Raw genomic sequence first — 21,249 nt, 5'->3', positions numbered from 1 at the left:
CGAAATCAATAAGTTAGTATGAATTTCAAGGGTTGCTTTTGGTATTGGTTTAACCCTGTTTTGGTCCCTTACTGATGCGTTATGAATTCAGCAATCAACTCTCAGGTGATCCTCCAGAAATTCAAAAGAAAAGTGTCATCTTTATATATAAAAAAAACCAGAACTGAAATTCAATTTTCTGAAATCTGCAGGAAGAAGCTGTACTTGATGTATCAATCCTTACTTGTTGTGTGCCAAGTTTTGATTACAAATTTCTGATCAGTGGGATTTCAAGTGAAACTCTTGCTTTCTTATTGTCATTTGATGCTTTCTTCTCCCCAAGTCCCTTGTGCATCAACAGCTGTTAAATCCAGGAATCTCATTTCTGGAACTAAAGATTTAAGTTGCAGAATTCTGAAACCAGAACTGAAGCATGAATCTGATTCTGGAATTGATTGCTTGTGGAATAGTTTCATGTTTATTTAAATCCAACCTAATCTGTGTGTTAAGTGCATAGGGTGAAGGTCTGCACAACAACCTGTTCAGTAATCTGAAAATCTAGATGTGTGTGATATTCCCTATTGCTGTAAGATTAGAATTCACTGTTACATTCTTTGAGAGACGATCTGAACTACTCTATACTGTATTAGTGTAAAAAGAGTTTCGATAATTTATTTGTATTCGTATCACGATAAAATATGAGTTTAATCAATGCTCTCTACTATTTTCTAGCGCAGTGGCATTCCATGGATCCAAAAAGTGGCATCCAGTGTTTACATAGGGAGATTCAGTTCACCAATGGGTCAAACAAATAGCACGAGTCCTTAGCAGCTCCCTCTTCGCTGCCTGATGCAAGATTAAATGGTGGCCATGCCTGAAAAGATAGGTAACTAAATTTATCATTTTGAAAATACACAATAGAACTAGAAATACAACAAAGTTTCTTCACCTCTTTAACCACAGCAAGCTTGTTTATATCACTGGATGATGATTCAAGTTCGTCTGAGATTTTGACAAGTATATTCGAGGATAGTGCTGTGAAACTACATAAATTCCCCGTATTGAGAACAAATATCTGGAATTTTTTTAATCAAGACAGAAGCAAAAAAAAAAAAACTTTATCCAACTCGATGAGAAGCGGATAACTAGCCATGGCTAAGAGCATGTTAAAGAAAAGTAACCGAACTAAAAAAAAAAATGGAAGAAATAAAACTTTCTCATGCATGATTAATCTTTGAGATAAGCATGTGACTATTGGCAGGATCAATCCTGCAAGATCAAATAAACTATAACTGATTTAATAAGCCATTCGTTCGAGAGAGTTGCAAGAATATGGAAGATAGCATCAAATATCCTCCGTTGCAAGACCAAATAGGAAATCAGATGAGAACAGCAGAGCGCAAAAGAATCTGAGAGAGTAATTCCTTGGTTGATAATTTAAAATTGAACGATCAAAATTTAATTTCATCATTAAATTGGTGATTAAAAAAATATTTCATTAGATCATAATTAATTATCAAAATTTAATTCAGTCGTTAATTAGATATCGAAATTTAATTCGATCATTAATTAACTGATCGAAATTTTATTCCGTTGTTGATTTAATAATAAAAAAATTTAATTCTTTAGCTAAATTAGAGATCGAAAAAATATTCCATCACTAATTTAATTTGATCAAAATTTAATTTCATTGCTAAATTAGCGACTAAAAAAATATTTCATCGTTAATTTAACGATGAAATTTAATTCGATCATTAATTAGAGATCGAAATTTTATTTCATCGTTAATTTAGTGATCGAAAATTTATTCGAGAATTTTTTTTTTTCATTTCTAATTTAACGATCCGATTTTATTTTGTTGAGAAAGTAACTCAACTAAAATAAAATTTTCATTAATTTAATGACAAAATTTTAATTTGATTATTAATTAATAATCAAAATTTAATTTGATTGTTAATTAGCGATCAAAGTTTAATTTCCTCACCGAATCAACGATAAAAATTTATTCTGTTATTAATTAAGTGATCAAAATTTAATTTCATTATTAATTAAGCGATCGAAATTTAATTTCATTGTTAAATTACGGATAAAAAAAATTCGATCATTAATTTACCTACACTTATAAACAACAAGTCAAATCTGACAAAGAGACGAACTGATACAGACCCATGATAACTGGAGAAAATGACTTGTTAAAAGAAAAGTCTTTGTTTTTTTCTTAAACAAAAACAAAATTTTTTGATAGGTCGACAAACAATTCGATCGGTCGATTATGAAGAATTCTTTCTAGCATAATTCAAACATAAAAAATGTCATGATCTTGAGTCTGAATAACGTGAAACATCTCTAAGATGGAGATACGTACGTGTGCATGATCCTCGTGTTTGTCCATGCTTCACGAATAGCGGTGGCTCCCAAATGTCAAGCCCCATGTTCATATCATCTTCATACATGATTTGACAGTACTGAATCGTCGAATTATTAGCCGACGTTTTTGACATTATTTTCTCGAAAAATTAAATGGATGAAATCGTCCATTATTAACTTGAATCAGAACCTACCATAAGTATATGATTAACTATCTATATCTCACCATGAGATCGACAATAATGAGTCACTTAGGGTAAACGAAATCATCTTTTACTGGATTGAATCAGAAAGAAAATATTATAACTCCTAGAGCAATGATGCAACGACGGGATGTCTTCTCAATTTCTCAAGCATTTAAGGATCGAGTCTTAGTTTCAACGAATTAACAGATAAATTTGTCTTAATGGATGGTCGACCTAAGAACGCTGAATTGATGGGCTACTCACTATGAATACTTCTCGATTTACATTAATAGTCGATAGAAAACTTTGGTAGAATCTGACCGATCATCCCAGAATCAATCGGCGTAAGTAGATACTTGATGCATGCGATAGAAAATATTATAAACGGATTTAAATTCATCGTTAATCGATGGTTAATTGAATATTTTCCTACAGTGTAATTAATCCAATTAACAAGTTTAACTCGCCATATCAACCAAAACTCTCTGGCCTATCCAACCTCCTCTAATCTAACTATATAACCCACACAGACCCGCAAGCTAACTTATCTGAATTACTTAGCGATCTAATTATTTAAGTCCGATCCTTATCCTCTACCTAACCAGACATGACTCTTTTCTATTGATTGGCCTACATAAACATCTGTATAGAGCGAAGAATAATGTCCATAATAACTGAAGAAAATGACTTCGCCAAAGGAATTTTTTTTTTCAGCGAAAACAATTCGGATTCAACTAACTTGACTAGATCATTCAATTTGATCAACGATTGGAATGTCTGACTTGCTTAGTCTGTTAGTACTGATGGAATCAAAATATCTCCACAATGATATGATATTGTCCACTTTGGGCCTAAGCCATCATGGCTTTGTTCTTAGGCTCTTCCCAAAAGGTCTCATACCAATGGAGATACTTTTCATCTTTTTAACCCCATGATCTTTTCTATGTGTTTTAGATGTGGGACTATGTTTGCACCATTGCAACCCAACAATTCCCCCCTCAAACAAAGGACCACAGACCCCCCTCAACGTCGTCAACGTCGTTTTTGATGTCTGAATCCTTGACCCACCAGGACTTTTTGCCCCTCGGTCCACCCGACCTACTAGGACTTCCCACATAGCCGCAACTAGAACTTTTTGCCCCTCGGTCCACCCGACCTACTAGGACTTCTCACCTAGTCGCAACTATGACTTTTTGCCCCTCGGTCCACCCGGCCTACTAGGACTTCCCACCTAGTCGCAACTAGGACTTTTATTCCCTCGGTCCACCCGACCTACTAGGACTTCTCACCTGGTGTCTGGTCCTCTTGATTCAGACACGGGAGCACCCACTTCCTTTGTTTAAGGTTCAAACCACATGGTTAGATCTGGATCATGACTCATCCGACGGTTAGTCCGGTGAAGAGCGGTCTCGCTCTGATACCATTTGTTAGTACCAATGGAATCAAAATATCTTCACAATAGTATGATATTATCCACTTTGGGTCTAAGCCCTCATGACTTTGTTCTTGAGCTCTCCCCAAAAGGCCTCATACCAATGGAGATACTTTCAATCCTTTTAACCCGATGATCTTTTCCATGTGCTTTAGATGTGAGACTATGTTTGCACCCTTGCAACCCAACATGGTCAAATCAAATCATTTGGCTTGGCTCATCCAACCAAAATTGACCACCTTGATTACCCAACCAAATTAACTATTCTCTCAAATTAATTCGATCGCCTCATTGAATCAACTAGCTTGACGAGTGACACAGCCCACCTTTCTTGTCTAACTAACAAAATTAATCTTTCCAAATTGATTAACTTGCATGAATAATGGCTAAAGGATGAAGAAAATTTTATTAATTAGTAGAGTGGAGGACTTATAAAAATGTGAAGAAAATGATTTCGTTAATTTTTTTTTAAAAAAGAGTCATTTTTATATATAAAAGAATTTTTTATTGCTACAAATTTAATTTTAATTATAATGTTTATTACATTAAATATTATAAAAATTTATAAAATATTCTAAATTAATGTGAATAATTTATTAGGATGGAAATTTAAATGCATGATTCACATGCTTAACAACTACATACACAAGTATTTAAATGTTGGTTGATCAAATTGATTAAAGTTTGAATTAACTTGAGTTGGATTTTGATGCAAAGTTGACCGAATACTTGATAATATCAGAAGTCCAATATGATGTTGGCATGAGGCGAGAAAAATCCAGATGAATCACGGTTGACTGGACACTTGGTGTTTGAAAGACGAACAAGAAGTTGGCAGGAAGACGAAAAGTCTAAGTGAGTGACAGTTGATCAGACATTTGGTAATTAAAAGTCCAACAAAAAGTTATATTAGAAGGGAAGCCCAAGTGGGTCATTAAGGACAGGACACTTGACATGAGAAGTGAAGTTCAAGTGGATCATGAAGGAATGAACATTTGGCATGTGAAACAAAGTCTAAGTAAGTCATGGAAGACTGAACACTTGGTGATGATAGAAGTCCTGATAAGTCAAGATTGACCGAATGCTAGACAATAAGAAAGCCCCGATATGTCTAGGTTGACCGGATGTTAGACAATGATAAAGTCTCGGCAGATCAAGGTTGATCAGATGCTGACAACGGAAAGTCTCGACGGGTTAAAGTTGATTGGATGTTGAGCAAAGAAAGTTTTGATAGGTTGAGGTCAACCAGATATTAGGCAAGATGAAAATTCAGCCTTGGTATGATTGACACATGAATATTGGTCGATTGATTGGATGTATCGATCGACCGATGGACTCTAAACCCTAAAATTGGAGTCTAAAGTGTTTTTAGAGTTTGCTACAATAATTAAGATTTCTGCTATAGTAGCTAGGATGCGTTGCAAATCTTAAACCCTCAAAAATTAGGGTTCCTACAATAACTTTAGGATTTACTAAGATAATTTTAGAGTTTGCTATAGTAACTAGGTTTAGGATTTGTTGCTACAGTACGTTTTCAATCGATTGGTAGATTCCAACAATCGATTGGTGGCACTGTAGTAGCGAATAGTTCGGAATTGGTTGACTAGTTCGACCAGAAGCAGCAATTAATTGGTATGGCTCACCAATCGATTGGTCAAGTAAAAAAATTATTCTACAAGTTTAAAAGGTCAGATTTGACGTGACAATTGATTGATAATGGTAATCAATCGATTGTCACACAGAAATCAACCCAAAGCAACCTTTGAAAATGGGGTTTCATGGAGATTTGAATCTGTCGATTCTTGGGAGTTTTGGAGCAAAAGTGCAGTTGCATTTCTAGACCAACAAGAAGCATTTCGAAACAATAAGAAAGCATCCAAAGCAACTTCCTCATTATAAAGTCGTTTTCGATTTCATTTATTCTTATATCTTGTTTTGTTGTGTTCTTGTAGGAAACTTGTCAAAAAAGAGAAGATTATAGTGGTGGTAGATCGTTAGAAGTAGACCTTGGATTAGTCGTCTTAAAAGACGGATATTAAATAAAATTCTAGAAGTTGTGCATGTAGCTACAAGTTTAAGTTAAATTTTCTGCTGCACATTTAAACGATGAGTCCGCAATCAAGACGAAGTAATCAAGGCTATTTATCCCCCCCCCCCCCCCCCCCCCCCCCCCCCCCCCTAGTTTGTACAAGTCCTACCATTAAAATGTTAAACAAAGAGCATGTAAAATTAATCAAATGGTTCAACATCCTAGATCAACTACTTTGACTGAATCATTCAAACCAATTGACCCATTGGCCTGAACTAAGTAATCCAATTAACATGTTTAACTCGCCTGATCAACTAGCTAGCTAGCCATTCAGATTTATCGTCACTTAGATCGGATCCATCATCTCAACTAATTCTTCAACCAAACCCTCGCCTAATCTAACTATATATATAACCCACACGACCTACGAGTTAACTCATCTGAATTGCCTGGCCCACCTAACCCCGATCTAATTATTCGTCAACTCCTTAGCCCCAACCTAACCAGACGGCTCTCTTTTATATTGATTGCAATTAGCTTGATTGGTCTACACTAAACAACAAAGTCAAATCGATAATGACTGCGCAACTTGTCGGTCGGTCGATCATGAAGAATTTTTATAGCCGAATTCAGATATCAAAAATGCTATTTTGAGTCTGAAAACGCGAAACATTACTACCTAAAGATGGATATACGTGCAAACGCGAAACATTACTACCTAAAGATGGATATACGTGCAAATGGTCTTCGTGTTGTCGGGGCTCCACAAACAAATAGTTGTGGCTCCCGAATACCAAGCCTCATCTGTGAATCGTCGAACCGACGTTTTTGAGATGGTTTTCTCGGAGAGAGAAATTAAATGGATGGAATATAATCGTCCACAATTCATTATAATTATTAAAATTATGAACCACGTACGAAAAGAAATTATCTTTCACGCACGACTTTTTAGACGTACAAATTTAAAATCTGGATTGTACTTAACTCAAATAATTCGTATGTGAACATGATCTACATATGTTACATGATACAATTAATTTGCAATGTATTCTATTTTATAATAATCAATTATAATTTTTCAATTAAATAGTCATAATCGTCTGGAATCGTTAACATTGCGGATTCTACTGTTGAAATGATAAAATTTATTTAAAATGATTTACAGTTGACTTTATAATAGTATTTATTTTATTTTATTTTAGAAAAAAAAGGCGTCCAAACACGAAGCTCACACGCAAGCTGGCAGTGGACGCGGTAGAGAAACCGGCCATCGTTCCGCTGCAGTCTATAAATTTCTGGCTCCCGCCTCTGCTTATCAAACACAGCGATACGATTAGTAATTCAGAGCAAGATGCTTGCGCAGTGCTCCTCCTTCTACCCCAAGTTTCTGGCTTCTCTCCACATCAGCAACACCAACCCTAGCACTACTCACATCGCGAGGCCGCTTCAGTTGCAGAAGCAACGAATCATGAAGTCCGACATCTATGAAGATCAAGTGAGTGGCCACTACTCAAGTTAATTCTCATATTAATTGGTTCGTGGCCTGCTGGTTTAATTCTGTGGATACATGCAGCTGGAGAGTTTGTGCCTGAGGCACAGCGACCGGCTGAGCCAAGTGAGGAGGATGTTCGACCAGACAAGAGGAGAAAAGGAGACCTTGCTGTTCGTAGACTCCCTTCAAAAGCTCGCCATCGACTACCATTTCGAAGAAGAGATTCAAGCCAAGATGCATTCTTTATACGACAAGCGATTCACCATCGCCGATGGGGAAGCCAGCAGCATCGTGGAAGTGGCCCTTTTGTTTCGGTTACTGAGACAAGCTCGATACCCCGTATCGACAGGTAATCGAGGTTTGTTACGTTGTATTGCATGGTGAAATATAATGGGTTTAATTAACTCCTTCTTGTCTATCTCTTTAGATGTGCTGCACAGGTTCCATGATGGTAGAGGAGAGTTCATGGCATCTCTCAGCAAGGAGATGAATGGACTGATGAGTCTATTTGAAGCATCGAATTTGAATACTGGTGGGGAATTAATACTCTACAGAGCCAATGAATTCAGTAGCCATCACCTCAGGTCCAACATGGCATCTTTGGGGCCAGAGTTTGCAGTGGCTATTGAACAAGTGCTGGAGGTTCCATCTCATATGACCTTGCAGAGGTTCAGAGCCAGGCAATATCTCGATAGTCACAACTTCTATCACGATTCTAATGTTCGAGAATTGGGGGAGATGGATTTCGCCATGCTCCAGTCACTGCATCAAAAGGAACTAAAAGAAGTCACAAGGTATAATTTTAATTTTGGCTAATTTTTAATTTGTTAGGGCTGTGAATGAGTCAAGCTCAATCAAAGTTTGTGAAGTTTAAATTTAGTTTTGGCTAATTTTTGTTAGGGTTGCAAACGAGTCAAACTAACCAAACTTTGTGTGTTCAAACTTAATCGAACTAAGTTAAGTCAAATCTAAAATGAATCAAACTAGTAAAAAAGTTGTTCAACCTTGACTTGATTTCTTTTTTAAGAGTTTGAGCTTACTTTGAATTTAATTTAAATTTAGTTTGAAACTTTTATATTTTTAAATTTATTTGATTGATTAATGAGCTTGATATTATAAGCTTAATTATTTTCGTTTCTTTGTTTAGTTACAAATTGTATAAATGTTTCGTTGATATTAACTAGTTGAACATATATATGTTCAAACTTATTTATATAGCTTAATAAGTTGCTAAAATTTATTTATTTAATTGATTTTATGTATACTTAACGTGTATAAACAAGCTGTTATGAAGTTAAACATTAAGTTTACTTACAAACGTTTGATTTATTTAAAGTCATAATTATTATTTGATTGATTTATTGTTTGATTATATATCTATATGTATATAGTTGGTGGAAGAAGTCAGGGTTGGGCCAAGAGCTAGGGTTTGCTCGGGATCAATCCTTGAAGTGGTTCACTTGGACTATGACATGCCTACCAAACCCTAAATTTTCAAGTTATAGGGTTGTTCTCTCGAAGATCATCGCATTTGTTTATCTTCTTGATGATATTTTTGATGTGGAAGGATCGATGGACGATCTACATCTATTTGTACAGGCCATTGAAAGGTACTTGATCATGTTCATTTCATCAACTAATAGGATTGAATTTTTATTTAGAGTGAGATAATTATTAATAACTTTTATGGCCGTTGCAGATGGGATCACTCTTTAATGGATTCACTTCCAAACTACATGAGGGCATGCTTCAAGGCATTAAATAACACTATCAATGAGATTGCCGAGATTGTGCTCAAGGAACATGGATGGAATCCAATTGAATATCTAAAGAAATCAGTATGAATTGTTATTTTTTTCGTAAATATATCTTAGTGTTTGTATTTTTTGATTAAAAATTAACTTTGTTTTGTAGTGGATACAATTAAGCAATGCATTTTTAGTGGAAGCAAAATGGTTGTCAAAAGACCAAGTCCTGACCATGGATGACTACATGAAGATTGCCACAATTACTTGTGGTGTTCCCGCTGCCTTACTGCACATGTATTTTCTATTAGGGCATTGTGCAAAGGATGATTTCTGCGAAGATCTCCCGAGCCTTATATCTTGTCCTGCAAGAATTCTTCGTCTTTGGGATGACTTGGGAAGTGCAAAGGTAGACAGTTTTCTAATTTTCATGATTAAATACGTACTAATGAGAGGATAATGAATTTATCGTGTCGTATGATATCTATTAGGACGAAAAACAAAATGGGAGGGATGGCTCGTTGTTGGTTTGCATGATGAAGGAGAACCCACACTGGTCGTTGGAAGTTGCAAAGGAAAAAGTGATGCAAATGATAGATGAAACATGGGAGGAGCTCAACAAGGAAAGCTTCGGTTCATCGACCTCAACGTTCTCTCAAGATTTTGTGAGGGCTTGTTTGAATAGTGCCAGGATGGTGAGGGTGATGTACGACTACAACGAAGAGCATAACCTCCCCATGCTTAAGGACTACATAAACTTATTGTTGTTTAAACAAATTTAAACACCTCATATATATCTAGAGTGTTCAAGGTTAGTACTTAATGCTAGCTATTAAATATTCATTATGTATTGTATAAATGTTCCCCTTCGTTTTGTTTGGTCAATGACGTTCCAATACGTCAATTATATATTATATTAAATTTTAGCATGTCCTTCTAAGACTATAATAACAAATTAATTTTAATTTGTAATATATATGTTTGGACATCGCGATATAAATATTGATAAATGTCTTGGATGAGTCATTGTCTAAGTCGTATAAAAAATATCAATAATTGTGTTAGTTGATGATGTGTTTTTCTCTAAACATATATATTAAGGACAACCATCACTAAAAAAATGTCCATCAATATCTAATCGGATGGATGCATTAAATAAATTTAAGTAAATCATAAAAAAAATTATATCCACTTACAGTCGAAAAAAGTAAAGGTTATTAAATAACAAAATTAATAAAATTACTATTGTAAATAATATAGTCATTTATTTTATACATACATAACACAACTATCAATCTAATTATATCCAATATAACAATTTAATAAATCTTTCCTAATGAGATAACATAACTGTTATATGGAAATTTTGTTTATACATAATTCAAGAATAAGATAAATATCCTTGAAATATAATTATGGAGTTTTAGAGGAACCAATATGAGTAACAGAGATATACGAACTTGATTTAGTAATCAATTTATGATAGCTGATTCTATCGCTAATCAGTCGCTAATTTCATCGTTAATCAGTCGGTAAATGAATTTAGCGACCGATTTAATCGATAGTTACGATTTCGATCGCTAACAGTTAGCGACCGAAATTTTCAATTCGGTCATTAAATATTTAGTGACCTAAATAAAATTGGTTATTAAATTTTAAGGACTGAAACTTTATATTTTATCTTTAAATTTTGAGATCAAGGTGCAATTGATATCTAAATTTAACGACTGAATTTAAATCAATTATAAATTTAATGATCGAATTTAAATTTAATTACTAAATTAACATATTAATATTTAATATTTAGTGATCAAATTTAAATTTGATTTCTAAATTAGCATGGATATTATTTAATAATTAACAATCGAATTTAAATTTAATCGCTCCGTCACTATTTTAACATAACTTTAATATAATACAGTTTAATATATATAAAAACATGTATAATATTATAATATCACACCAATCAAAATAATATTAGTAACTACATCCAAATCTACACAATTACGATATCAATATCAATCAATTTAATATTTAGTTAGGATATCCAAATCATCAATTTCAAAATATAATATTATCCAAAAATATTTATGACATAAATCTACAACATATATAACTTATGGATAAGTAGTTCTAGGGTCTCGAGTCTCTTGGGAATTAAAACTGTGTGGACTTAAAAAGAGAAAAATAGACGAATGAGCTAATGAATAAGACAACATAAAATAAGATATGAAATCTTGCATTGACTGGTCTACTGTCGCCTTGACCCAATGATATTTACCGCTTGCACCCGATCTTTCATCGACTGGCCTACTGTTGTCTTGATCTAATGGTCTACTGTCACTTGGATCCGATCTTCCATCGACAGCTCTATTGGCGTGATCCAAGCTCTCAATTCTTGTTTCTCCTTTCTTAACGCTTGCACTTTAACAGATGAATAGCTTGAACGACTCCTGAGCTTAGGAGTACACAACACAGGATCAAATACAACCTTTGCCTGAGAATCAAGGTTGTAGAGAGAGCTCTTTTTGTTTCCATTGACAACCTCATAACATATCATTTATAACATCATGTGATAGAATTTGTTGCTCCCCTTCGTCTATAGTAGACTAAGGCATCTATGCAACTCTAGCAATTATATCGTCTTATGTAAAAGAAAATATTAGTATTATCTAATATACAAATTAAATAATATAGCTAGTATTGTTAAATGTAAGAGGTAATAAAATTGAGATACTTACGTCGTCTATAGCTTGTAATAAGTTCATTGATAATTATAAAGTATTTATATAAATTTATTGTAAACTCATTAACTTTATTGCATGATTTATAATATAGATCGTGATCCAGTAGTGTGTTTGTGGTTCCCATACCTAGGTCAACGACTTTAGTGTTTCTATTATTTCGAGCAATGTATAATTGTGTTGTCATTTTTTGCAGCCAAATGTTCTTTCAAGCATCCCGAATCACATTAGATGACTTTGTCTCCTTTTTTTCTCCACTTGTATAATAATTCTTTGTATTATTTTTGACAATACAAATTCCATGTTGCTTGAAATTCGATCTCCTATCCTAGCTCCCATATATATTTTTTCTACAATAACATCAAGAAACTTAGTATAAGGATATATTATACAGTATCAATAATATTCAAATTCTTACCAAAAATTTATCATAATAGAAATCTTTAATGTGTTGATCTACATACCTCCATGTATATCTAGAAGCACATTGATATTTTTAAACTTTTTGAGTGATGTATATTGATATGTTATGACCATTGAGAATAAAATTACATGAAAAAAAATCTTTAATATTTCAAAATAGTAAGACTTTATGAATATGAATTATTAATAACATAGACTATTTAACAATATATAATAAATATACTTACTTATCATAAATAATTTTTAGCATAATTTGGTCATCTTATACCGGTGTATGATCTAGTATGATTGTATCTATAAAATAATATTATAACGCATATAAGTTTCAAATAATAATCAAATCAGTATAATAATGCCCTATATGGTCAAACTAATGAGATTTGTAAATTAAATTTGTACACATAATAAAAATTATTATTCAGTACATAATAGAAACAACAATAATTGATCGGATAGTCTATATGTAGCTAGAGATATCGACATAAATTCATTAACAACAGTGATCAACTGAATTGGATTGTGGTGCAAGTTTTGAAAACTAGCATCAACACAATGTAGTGCTGGTTTTCAAAACTAGAACTAGCTAGCACACTGTGGCCAGCACACGAAAGAACAATACCACAGTGGTACTGATCTTATGAACCAACACTAGAGTGTTTCAATTGATACACAACCATAATTTCATTTATGATGCTTAGGATGAGGTTTACATACTATATTTACCTTCTCTACACTCAACTCTTCCATTACATGTCATTTTTTTTAGAAATTCAAATCTACTAGATTCATCAATGAATTTTAATCAAAATCCATTGATAGACCTAGAAAGATCTAATCGGACACATTCTAAGTGCTACAGGTTTCTGAAATGCTCAGGAGTCTATATGTAGCCAGAGATATCATCTTGAAATCATTAACAACAGTGATTAATCGAACCTGACCGAAAATGAGCTACACCACTGTATTGTTAGTTTTGAAAACTAGCACTAGCACACTGTGGTGATGGTTTTCAAAACCAATACCATTGAAAATCAGTACCATAGTGTGCTGATACTGGTTTTCAAAACCAGCACCATATTATTTTCAAAATCAACCTTAGAAATTTAATTCAACATAGTTTTCAATCCTAGAATTTAATCGTCATTACAATCTGAATCATTAATATTAATAGTTTTTAAGTCTTCATTGCTAGGCTCTATTAGTACATCAACTTCTTCATTATTGGACATCTTTTCATTATCTAATTCCTCGTAATTAACATTTACATCTACAAGTAACTAGGATGTGGATTGAATTTGTGAATCAACTAAATATCTCTCCACTCATTCTAAAATACATAATGGTTTTGGGTCATAATGGAATTCGACATTTCTATAGCCGAATGAAGCTTCATTTGACAAACTACTAATCATTCATTAGATCTTCTTCTCTTCGTCAAAAATGAAAAGTTCAAATATGTTGAATTTTTTATTTGCATTAACTTCAACTAAATTGTAGTTCGAATGTATTCTAATAGCTATGCTTGGAGTTGGATCAAACCATGAACATTTGAATACTACACACATTTTTATAGGTAAAATAGGATACTCCACCTCAATGATTACGTTAAGTCTACCATAGTAATCAAATTTAGTATTAATGTTGTTGCTAGATCCTTTTACGCAAACAAACACCTGAATTATTAATCATAGTGTTTGAATCACGTTGTGCCACATAAAATTTGAAGTCATTAATATAATAATCAAAGTACACACTTATGTTATGAAGAGGTGCTCTTGCAAGATCCTTTATCCTTTGATCCTGCCCATTTTGATCTTAGGCCATTCATCTAAAAAAGTAGTTTTGATATAAATTCTTGATTTTACATTACAATTGAAGAAAAAAATTGAGTCTCTAACTTACGTAGATTGAAAACCATAATGCAAATTTTGTCTCTATCTTTTCTACACCTTAGTTGCACCTATTGAAAATATTATATCGAAAAACTTTTCTCAACATGCATCACATCTAAATTATGTTGAATAAACATATATACTTACTGTTGGGTTGCAAGGGTGCAAACATAGTCTCACATCTAAAATACATGGAAAAGATCATGAGGTTAAAAGGATGGAAAGTATCTCCATTGGGATGATGCCTTTTGGGGAGAGCCCAAGAACAAAGCCATGAGGGTTTAAGCCCAAAGTGGACAATATCATACCATTGTGGAGATATTTTGATTCCATCAGTACAAACAAGTGGTATCAGAGCGAGACCGTTCTTCACCGGACTAACCGCCGGATGAGCCATGATCTAGATCTAACCATGTGGTTTGAACCTTAAACAAAGGAAGTGGGTGCTCCCATGTCTGAATCAAGAGGACCAGACACCAGATGAGAAGTCCTAGTAGGTCGGATGGACCAAGGGACAAAAAGTCCTAGTTGCAACTAGGTGGGAAATCCTAGTAGGTCGGGTGGACCGAGAGGCAAAAAGTCCTAGCTGCGGCTAGGTGGGAAGTCCTAGTAGGTCGGGTGGACCGAGAGGCAAAAGTCCTAGTGGGTCAAGGATTCAGACATCAAAAACGACGTTGAGGAGGGTCTGTGGTCCTTTGTTTGAGGGGGGATTGTTGGGTTGCAAGGGTGCAAATATAGTCCCACATCTAAAGTACATGGAAAAGATCATGGGGTTAAAAGGATGGAAAGTATCTCCATTGGGATGAGGCCTTTTAGGGAGAGCCCAAGAACAAAGTCATGAGGGCTTAGGCCCAAAGTGGACAATATCATACCATTGTGGAGATATTTTGATTCCATCGGTACTAACACTTACCATATGACAACTCCCAAAATATGCTTTATTTCTTTCAACTATATTTGCACACCCTGACAATATATTTATTTAAATCATCAGATTCAGTCTGAGTTACTGTACAAATCTATAGTTGTCTATTTCCTCAATGATTTCTTCTCCTAACTTGATTATTGGTAAAAGTTTTCTGACCACTTCATTCTTTATAAAATCTTTCTTATTTTATCTAAAAGGGTGTTGAAAAGGTAAAAATTTATAATGATTATTGATGAGTTAGGGTTTTATATATTTTTAATCGATTTATTTTTGGGCTTTTACATGAAAATAAATTATTTAATGAATCGATTTGATCGTATTTGTCCTATATTGCATAATTGGAGCTTGATTATAATTTTCATGATTTAATGGTGAATTTTTGCATTAATTGAGTTTAATTGATTGTAGGGTTCAAATCGGACCAAGATCGAGCTAAATCGCGATCGGATCGAGCCAAATTTGCCCAAATTGATCAAGCCACATGAAGGACATGACCTAACTCAAGTCTGATCAAGATCCATAAATTTTTCCAAGCCCTAGGCTGCCCTCAAACCCTAGATCAAGTCCAGATCATCAGATTCAAAACGGAAGGTCCAGATTCAACGATTAATCAAGAGTATAAAAGCCCAAACTATAGGCAATGAACAGTGGCTGGTTGCGCACTATTCATCGCCTTCCCGCGCGACAATTCCCCTGTTAGGGAGCGTAACTCCCGGCCAAGCCCCGTCCAAATCTTCCACCTCCGGCGTGTTTCTGGATCCTTGAGGAGGCTGGAACCGGTCCGTTGGGCATAAATCAGGCAACTGGAAGCTCGGTGCCGACGAGGGTTTCATCGGCGCGGCATTCTCTGTTCCTTCTTGTTCCGGTGATTGGTTGCGTTATCAGGAGCCGCGCGTCGACGAGGGGTGCTCTGAAGATCGCGGAACACGTATCAAGATTCAGCAAGTCCATTAGAGCAAGAAGAAGGAGGGAAATTCCAGATTGCAACTCAGCATTTGCCGCGTATTGAGTTCTGCTTGCAGGAGAGGGTTTCTCCGGTTAATCAGCGCTGTGAACGCGAGCAAACAAGACCAGCTACTGTGTTTGAGCTTCTAAAGGGATTTTTGACATTCACATTGTTGAATTCGGCAGTTAAATTGACACCCAACCAAGAAAACACGAAGAAGAGGAAGATTGGATGAGTTTTTGATGCAATTTCTGTTTTCTGTTGCGGTTTTTCAGATTCAGAGTTTTTGTTAATCGTATTCCTTAGAAACTTAGCTTGAATTAGGGTTTAACCTGCTTTAGGGTTTCATTTTTAGATTAGCGAATTGCATTTTCCATTTACTTGCCAATTTTAATTTACATTTCATTTCAAAACCCCAAAACCCCATTTTTATTCGAAAACCCCAAAAAGACGACACACGAAAGCTCAATTTAAACAATTTTCTACTAGTCCTTGGAAAAACACGACTCGAGGCCCCTATACTTCATTTATTTGAATTTATTATGGGTTTTCGATAAATATAAATTCTAATTTGCAACCCTACTCGTGACACATAGCAAATCTAGGGTTGTCAAATTTTGGCGCCGTTGCCGGGGAACTAGTAGAAATTGTTTATTTTGAGCTTTAGTACAGTTTTGCATTTTTGTTTCTATTTTTCTTGAATTAATTGCATATCTGATCTTTTTCCTTTGTTTTTGTTGTTTATGACCAGGAGTGCAGGTGATGAATTAACTGAGTTTGATCCAGAGCTAGAACGAACTTTGAGAGCACTGAGGGCCTTGAAAATTCGAGAGAGAGCTTCTAACTTGACAGAGAGCAGCAGTTCTGATTTGACTAGTCCCAGTCCCATGGCAGAGAGTAGCAAGACTATGAAGGAGCTTGCAGCTCCTGATGCTGGTTACCAGTATTCATGCATTGCTTATCCAGAGCTAGCTGGAGATTTTGAGCTCAGATCAGGCCTCATTCACCTTTTGCCCAAGTTTCAGGGACTATCTGGAGAAGATCCCAACAGGCACCTGCACGAGTTTCATATTGTTTGCTCCACCATGAAGCCACAGGGAATTTCTGAAGAAGATATCAAGTTGAGAGCCTTTCCTTTTTCACTGACTGGAGTAGCAAAGGATTGGCTCTATTATTTGCCTACTGGACATGTCTCTAGCTGGATTGAAATGAAGAAGGCATTCTTAGAAAAATTTTTCCCAGCTTCCAGAACGGCAATCATAAGGAAGAACATATGTGGCATTCAGCAAGTAGTGGGGGAGTCCCTTTATGATTATTGGGAGAGGTTCAAGAAGTTATGCTCTAGCTGTCCTCAACATCAAATTAGTGAGCAACTTCTTGTTCAGTATTTTTATGAAGGTTTACTTCCCATGGATAGAAGCATGATTGATGCTGCAGCTGGTGGAGCCTTGGTAAACAAAACCCCTGAGCAAGCAAGAGAACTGATTTCCAACATGGCAGAAAATTCACAACAATTTGGGGGTAGAGCACTTACCACAAGAGGGGTTAATGAAGCTCAACTGGTGTCTAATGAACAAAAAGAGATTAAGAGCTCCTTGTTGGAATTGACCTCTCTAGTCAAGCAAATGGCTTTGAACAGTGTTAATCAAGGTTCTACAAATTTTCCTACATCAACTCAAGTTTCATTTCAACCTATGAAGTTTGTAGCATATGTTCAAGTCAAGAGCATGATTCTAACCTTTGCCCTAATCTTCAACAAGATGAATCGGTTGCGGCCTTGGCTAGAGCACAATTTCCACAACGAAATGATCCATTTTCATCAACATACAACCCGGGGTGGAAGAATCATCCAAATTTGAAGTATGGGAACTCTTTCTATCAACAACAACCATTTCAACAGTCCCAACAGAAAAATCAGCAACAATTCCAGCCTTCACAGCAAATCCGGTTTTCAGCCACAAAATCAGCCTTACCATTTCCAGCAACCTACGCAACAGTTTCAACAGCCACAACAATCATTTCAGCAAGGTTTTCAGCAATTCCAACCTGATTTTCAGCATCAACAGCAGTCATTTCAGCAACCTACAAATCAATTCAACAGCCACAACAATTTCAGCAAACTTTTCAGCAACCATTCCAGCCTCAATTCCAAACATCACAGCAATTCCAACCACAATTTCAGAATTTACAGCAGCCATTTCAGCCTTTTCAGAACCAAAATCAGCAATTCCAGCCTCCTTCATTGAATTCACAGCTTGTGCAAAATTTCCAGCAGCCCCCTCCCATGTTTCAAGTTCAACAAAAACCGTATACGGGCTATGGTAACTCTAGTTCTTTCAATGTACAACAACAAAAGATGGATGAGTTGATGCAACAAATGTCACAGCAACAACAATACAATTTACAGCAACAACAAAACCAACAAAGGATTGATACAACCTTGCAAAATCTTGAGAGGCAAATCGGACAATTAGCAAGTGGAATAAATCAATTGCAAGCTCAAGGGTCAAACCAATTGCCATCACAAACAACTCCTAATCCTAAGGGAAGTATTTGTGCAATAACTTTAAGGAGTGGGAAGTCTATTTCAAATCCGAACAATCAAAAATCTGATTTTAACGAGAAAATTCCAGCAACTCCAATTTCAGCACAAAACAGCCCCAAAAATGATTTTTCAGCATCCATTGGTGGTCAAAGTTCACAACCAAGCCCCTCTTCAATTGATCATCCAATTTCGGTGGAAGAACATGAAGAAAACAAAATTTTTGAGGATGGGACAGCAGCTAAACCAACCAAGGATGCAGCCCCTAGTTCAACACAACAAAATTCAGCTCAAGGGGTAGGTACCTAGGGTGCCTTTGCCTTTTCCACAACGAAAAATCCAAGCTAGAAGGAGCGTAGAGGAGGAGAAATCCAAAGAATTTCAAGAGTTGGTAAACTTGTTCAGTAAAGTGGAGGTGATTGGGTAACCGCTCCTTGAAAAAAGAGACATATACCTTGCGACCACTTGTCAGGATTGTTACTAAAAGTCTTTGGCCAAAACATTACATGTTAAGAGTATGAGACTCTTGAACACATGTACAAGTAACTTGAATCCACAGGACAAGAAAGCAGCTTGGGTTAGGTATGACGTAGTCAGCCTAGTGAGGACCGACACATAGACCATGTCTTGAACCAAGCGGGTATAAGACGGTGAAAGGAACAAGACACGTTTAATTGAAGTTGCTGAAGGGTTTAGAAGACGTTCTAGAATCAATCGTTGATTTTTTAATCAATTGGAGATCATGATGTACTACTAGGTGTCACTCATGATCATTCCGTAATTAATGGTTAATTATGGACCACCAACATAACCGGGAACCTATTGGGTCACACACACAACAAGTTCTCCGAAGGACTTAAAATGAGTTTGAGAATTGGATTCTCAGAACGAAAGAAATAAAGATCTGATTGGACCAGACAAAAGACAATATGATGGAATTCATCTTACGAAAATGAAATGAATGAAACTGATTTCGTTTGAATCAGAGACCGTTTGGTTACTGAACCAAATGATTCGATTTTGAACTGAATTGAACCAACTTGGTTTGATTAACGATGGAAGAGATTTTGGCAAAACGGAAGAGATGAATAGATTCGTCTTGTGAAGACGAATCGAACAAAACTAATTTGGATCAAATCGGAGTTCGTTTGGTTAGTGCACCGAGCGAATCAAGTTTGAACTTGATTCGCTACAGTAGTAGTTCGGTTCAGCTTGTTTCATCTTGTTTAGTTGATCCGGGCTAAATCCCTGATTAGTCCTAAACCTAATTGCTTAAAAGGCTAATGTAGCTTCTCCCAACAGTGGGCATCGCGTGATACAAATAGGGTCTGCCCTGTTCTTCTTCTTCGCGTGAGGGAGCACGGCGCCGGACAGGAACCCTAGACGGTGGCTTCGGCGAAGAGGGCTTCAGCCGTGACACACCCCAGTTTTCATCCCGGCCAGCTCCTTCCTCGCGAGCTCTTCCCCGCGAGCCCGACCCCACGATGCTCTTGCTCTATTCGCAGAGAGCTTCTTCCTCACGGCGCAAAAAGGCTGGGTCGTGAAAACCCTAAGGGGGCGCTGTTCTTTCTCTCTCGCGTGAAGGCATTGGCAACTCTAGGAGGTGTTTCTTCCTACCCCGTGCTGCGCATTAGAAGGCTTAAGGTCGCCGGAGAAGCGAGGTGTTTCAGCCACGTTGAAGAGGGCAGCACTGCGTTGTCCACTGCCGCCGGATTGCCCTGCTCACTGTCGCCGGAGAGGAAGAAGAAGACCTGTTCTTCTTCGTCTAGGAGATGCAACACCAGAGAGCAACCGCTAGCCATGCTCACTGCCGTTGGATTGCCCTCCTCACTGCCGCCGGAGAGGAAGAAGAAGACCTGTTCTTCTTTGTTCAAGAGAAGAAGCAATTATTGGCTTTGTCTGCAAGAACAGCCGGAAACCTAGGGTAGTCCTTGTTCAGCCATGTGGGAGAAGAAAAGAAATACCTTGTTTTGTTTTTCTTTTGGGGAGTGATTTGTGAAATTGCTTACGGAATTATTGTCGGGATGTGGTCGGGAGTTTTTCCATCTATAATCCTCTTGGAAGTTTTGTAATCTTCCGGAGAATTATTCCATCGACATCGGAAATTCTGGTTGTTTGTCATAAATCGGCGGTCAATGGTTGATTGACGAAAATTATATCGGGAATACGATTTTCGATGATAGTTAGAAAGTCTCGGAATGATCGTGACAAACGTTGTTGCGTGGTTTCCGGAATAAGACTTCTCTCGATTCGATCGTCATCGATTATCGGCTAGTACCGAAGACGATGACGCGACTCGTGGCTTCTGAAGCCGTCCAGACAAGGGCTTGTCGTGGATTACCAGTAGAGGCGGGACTCCGACGAGGACCACTCGATTGATACCAACACCGAGGTACGCGTTTAGAATAATTTTATTATTCTAAAAAATTTTAATTTCCTGTCATCCCTTGTACACTATTAATTCTTGTTTATGCATGCGTGTGTGATGATAATTAATTTTAATTATTTCTGTATATTTCCGCTGCGTATATTTTCAAAACGTAAG

General features: G+C 36.2%; 1 protein-coding gene and 1 pseudogene across 1 annotated transcript; both read left to right on the top strand.

The window, feature by feature from the left end:
- Positions 1-7,343: 7,343 nt before the first annotated feature.
- LOC141813272 ((3S,6E)-nerolidol synthase 1-like) lies at positions 7,344-10,011 on the top strand. The gene is made up of 7 exons (XM_074701214.1): positions 7,344-7,487; positions 7,566-7,833; positions 7,912-8,278; positions 8,876-9,094; positions 9,184-9,322; positions 9,399-9,638; positions 9,721-10,011. The coding sequence occupies exons 1-7, from the start codon at positions 7,344-7,346 to the stop codon at positions 10,009-10,011; spliced, it is 1,668 nt and encodes a 555-aa protein (XP_074557315.1).
- A 6,894-nt stretch (positions 10,012-16,905) lies between these two features.
- Positions 16,906-20,627, top strand: LOC141823232 (uncharacterized; annotated as a pseudogene).
- Positions 20,628-21,249: the final 622 nt, after the last annotated feature.

The sequence above is a fragment of the Curcuma longa genome, chromosome 1 (assembly GCF_044706935.1).
Source record: "Curcuma longa cultivar G26 ecotype Majalengka, Jawa Barat chromosome 1, ITB_CL_G26_1.1, whole genome shotgun sequence".
Classification (NCBI taxonomy): domain Eukaryota; kingdom Viridiplantae; phylum Streptophyta; class Magnoliopsida; order Zingiberales; family Zingiberaceae; genus Curcuma; species Curcuma longa.
Note: the sequence above shows the minus strand (reverse complement) of the source record. Positions and strands in the feature narration are given on the sequence as shown.

Coding starts and splice junctions, on each gene's coding strand:
- LOC141813272 (XM_074701214.1), top strand. CDS start 7,344: ATGCTTGCGCAGTGCTCCTCCTTCTACCCCAAGTTTCTGGCTTCTCTC. Junction 7,488..7,565: donor CCGACATCTATGAAGATCAA/GTGAGTGGCCAC, acceptor GGATACATGCAG/CTGGAGAGTTTGTGCCTGAG. Junction 9,639..9,720: donor ATGACTTGGGAAGTGCAAAG/GTAGACAGTTTT, acceptor GATATCTATTAG/GACGAAAAACAAAATGGGAG.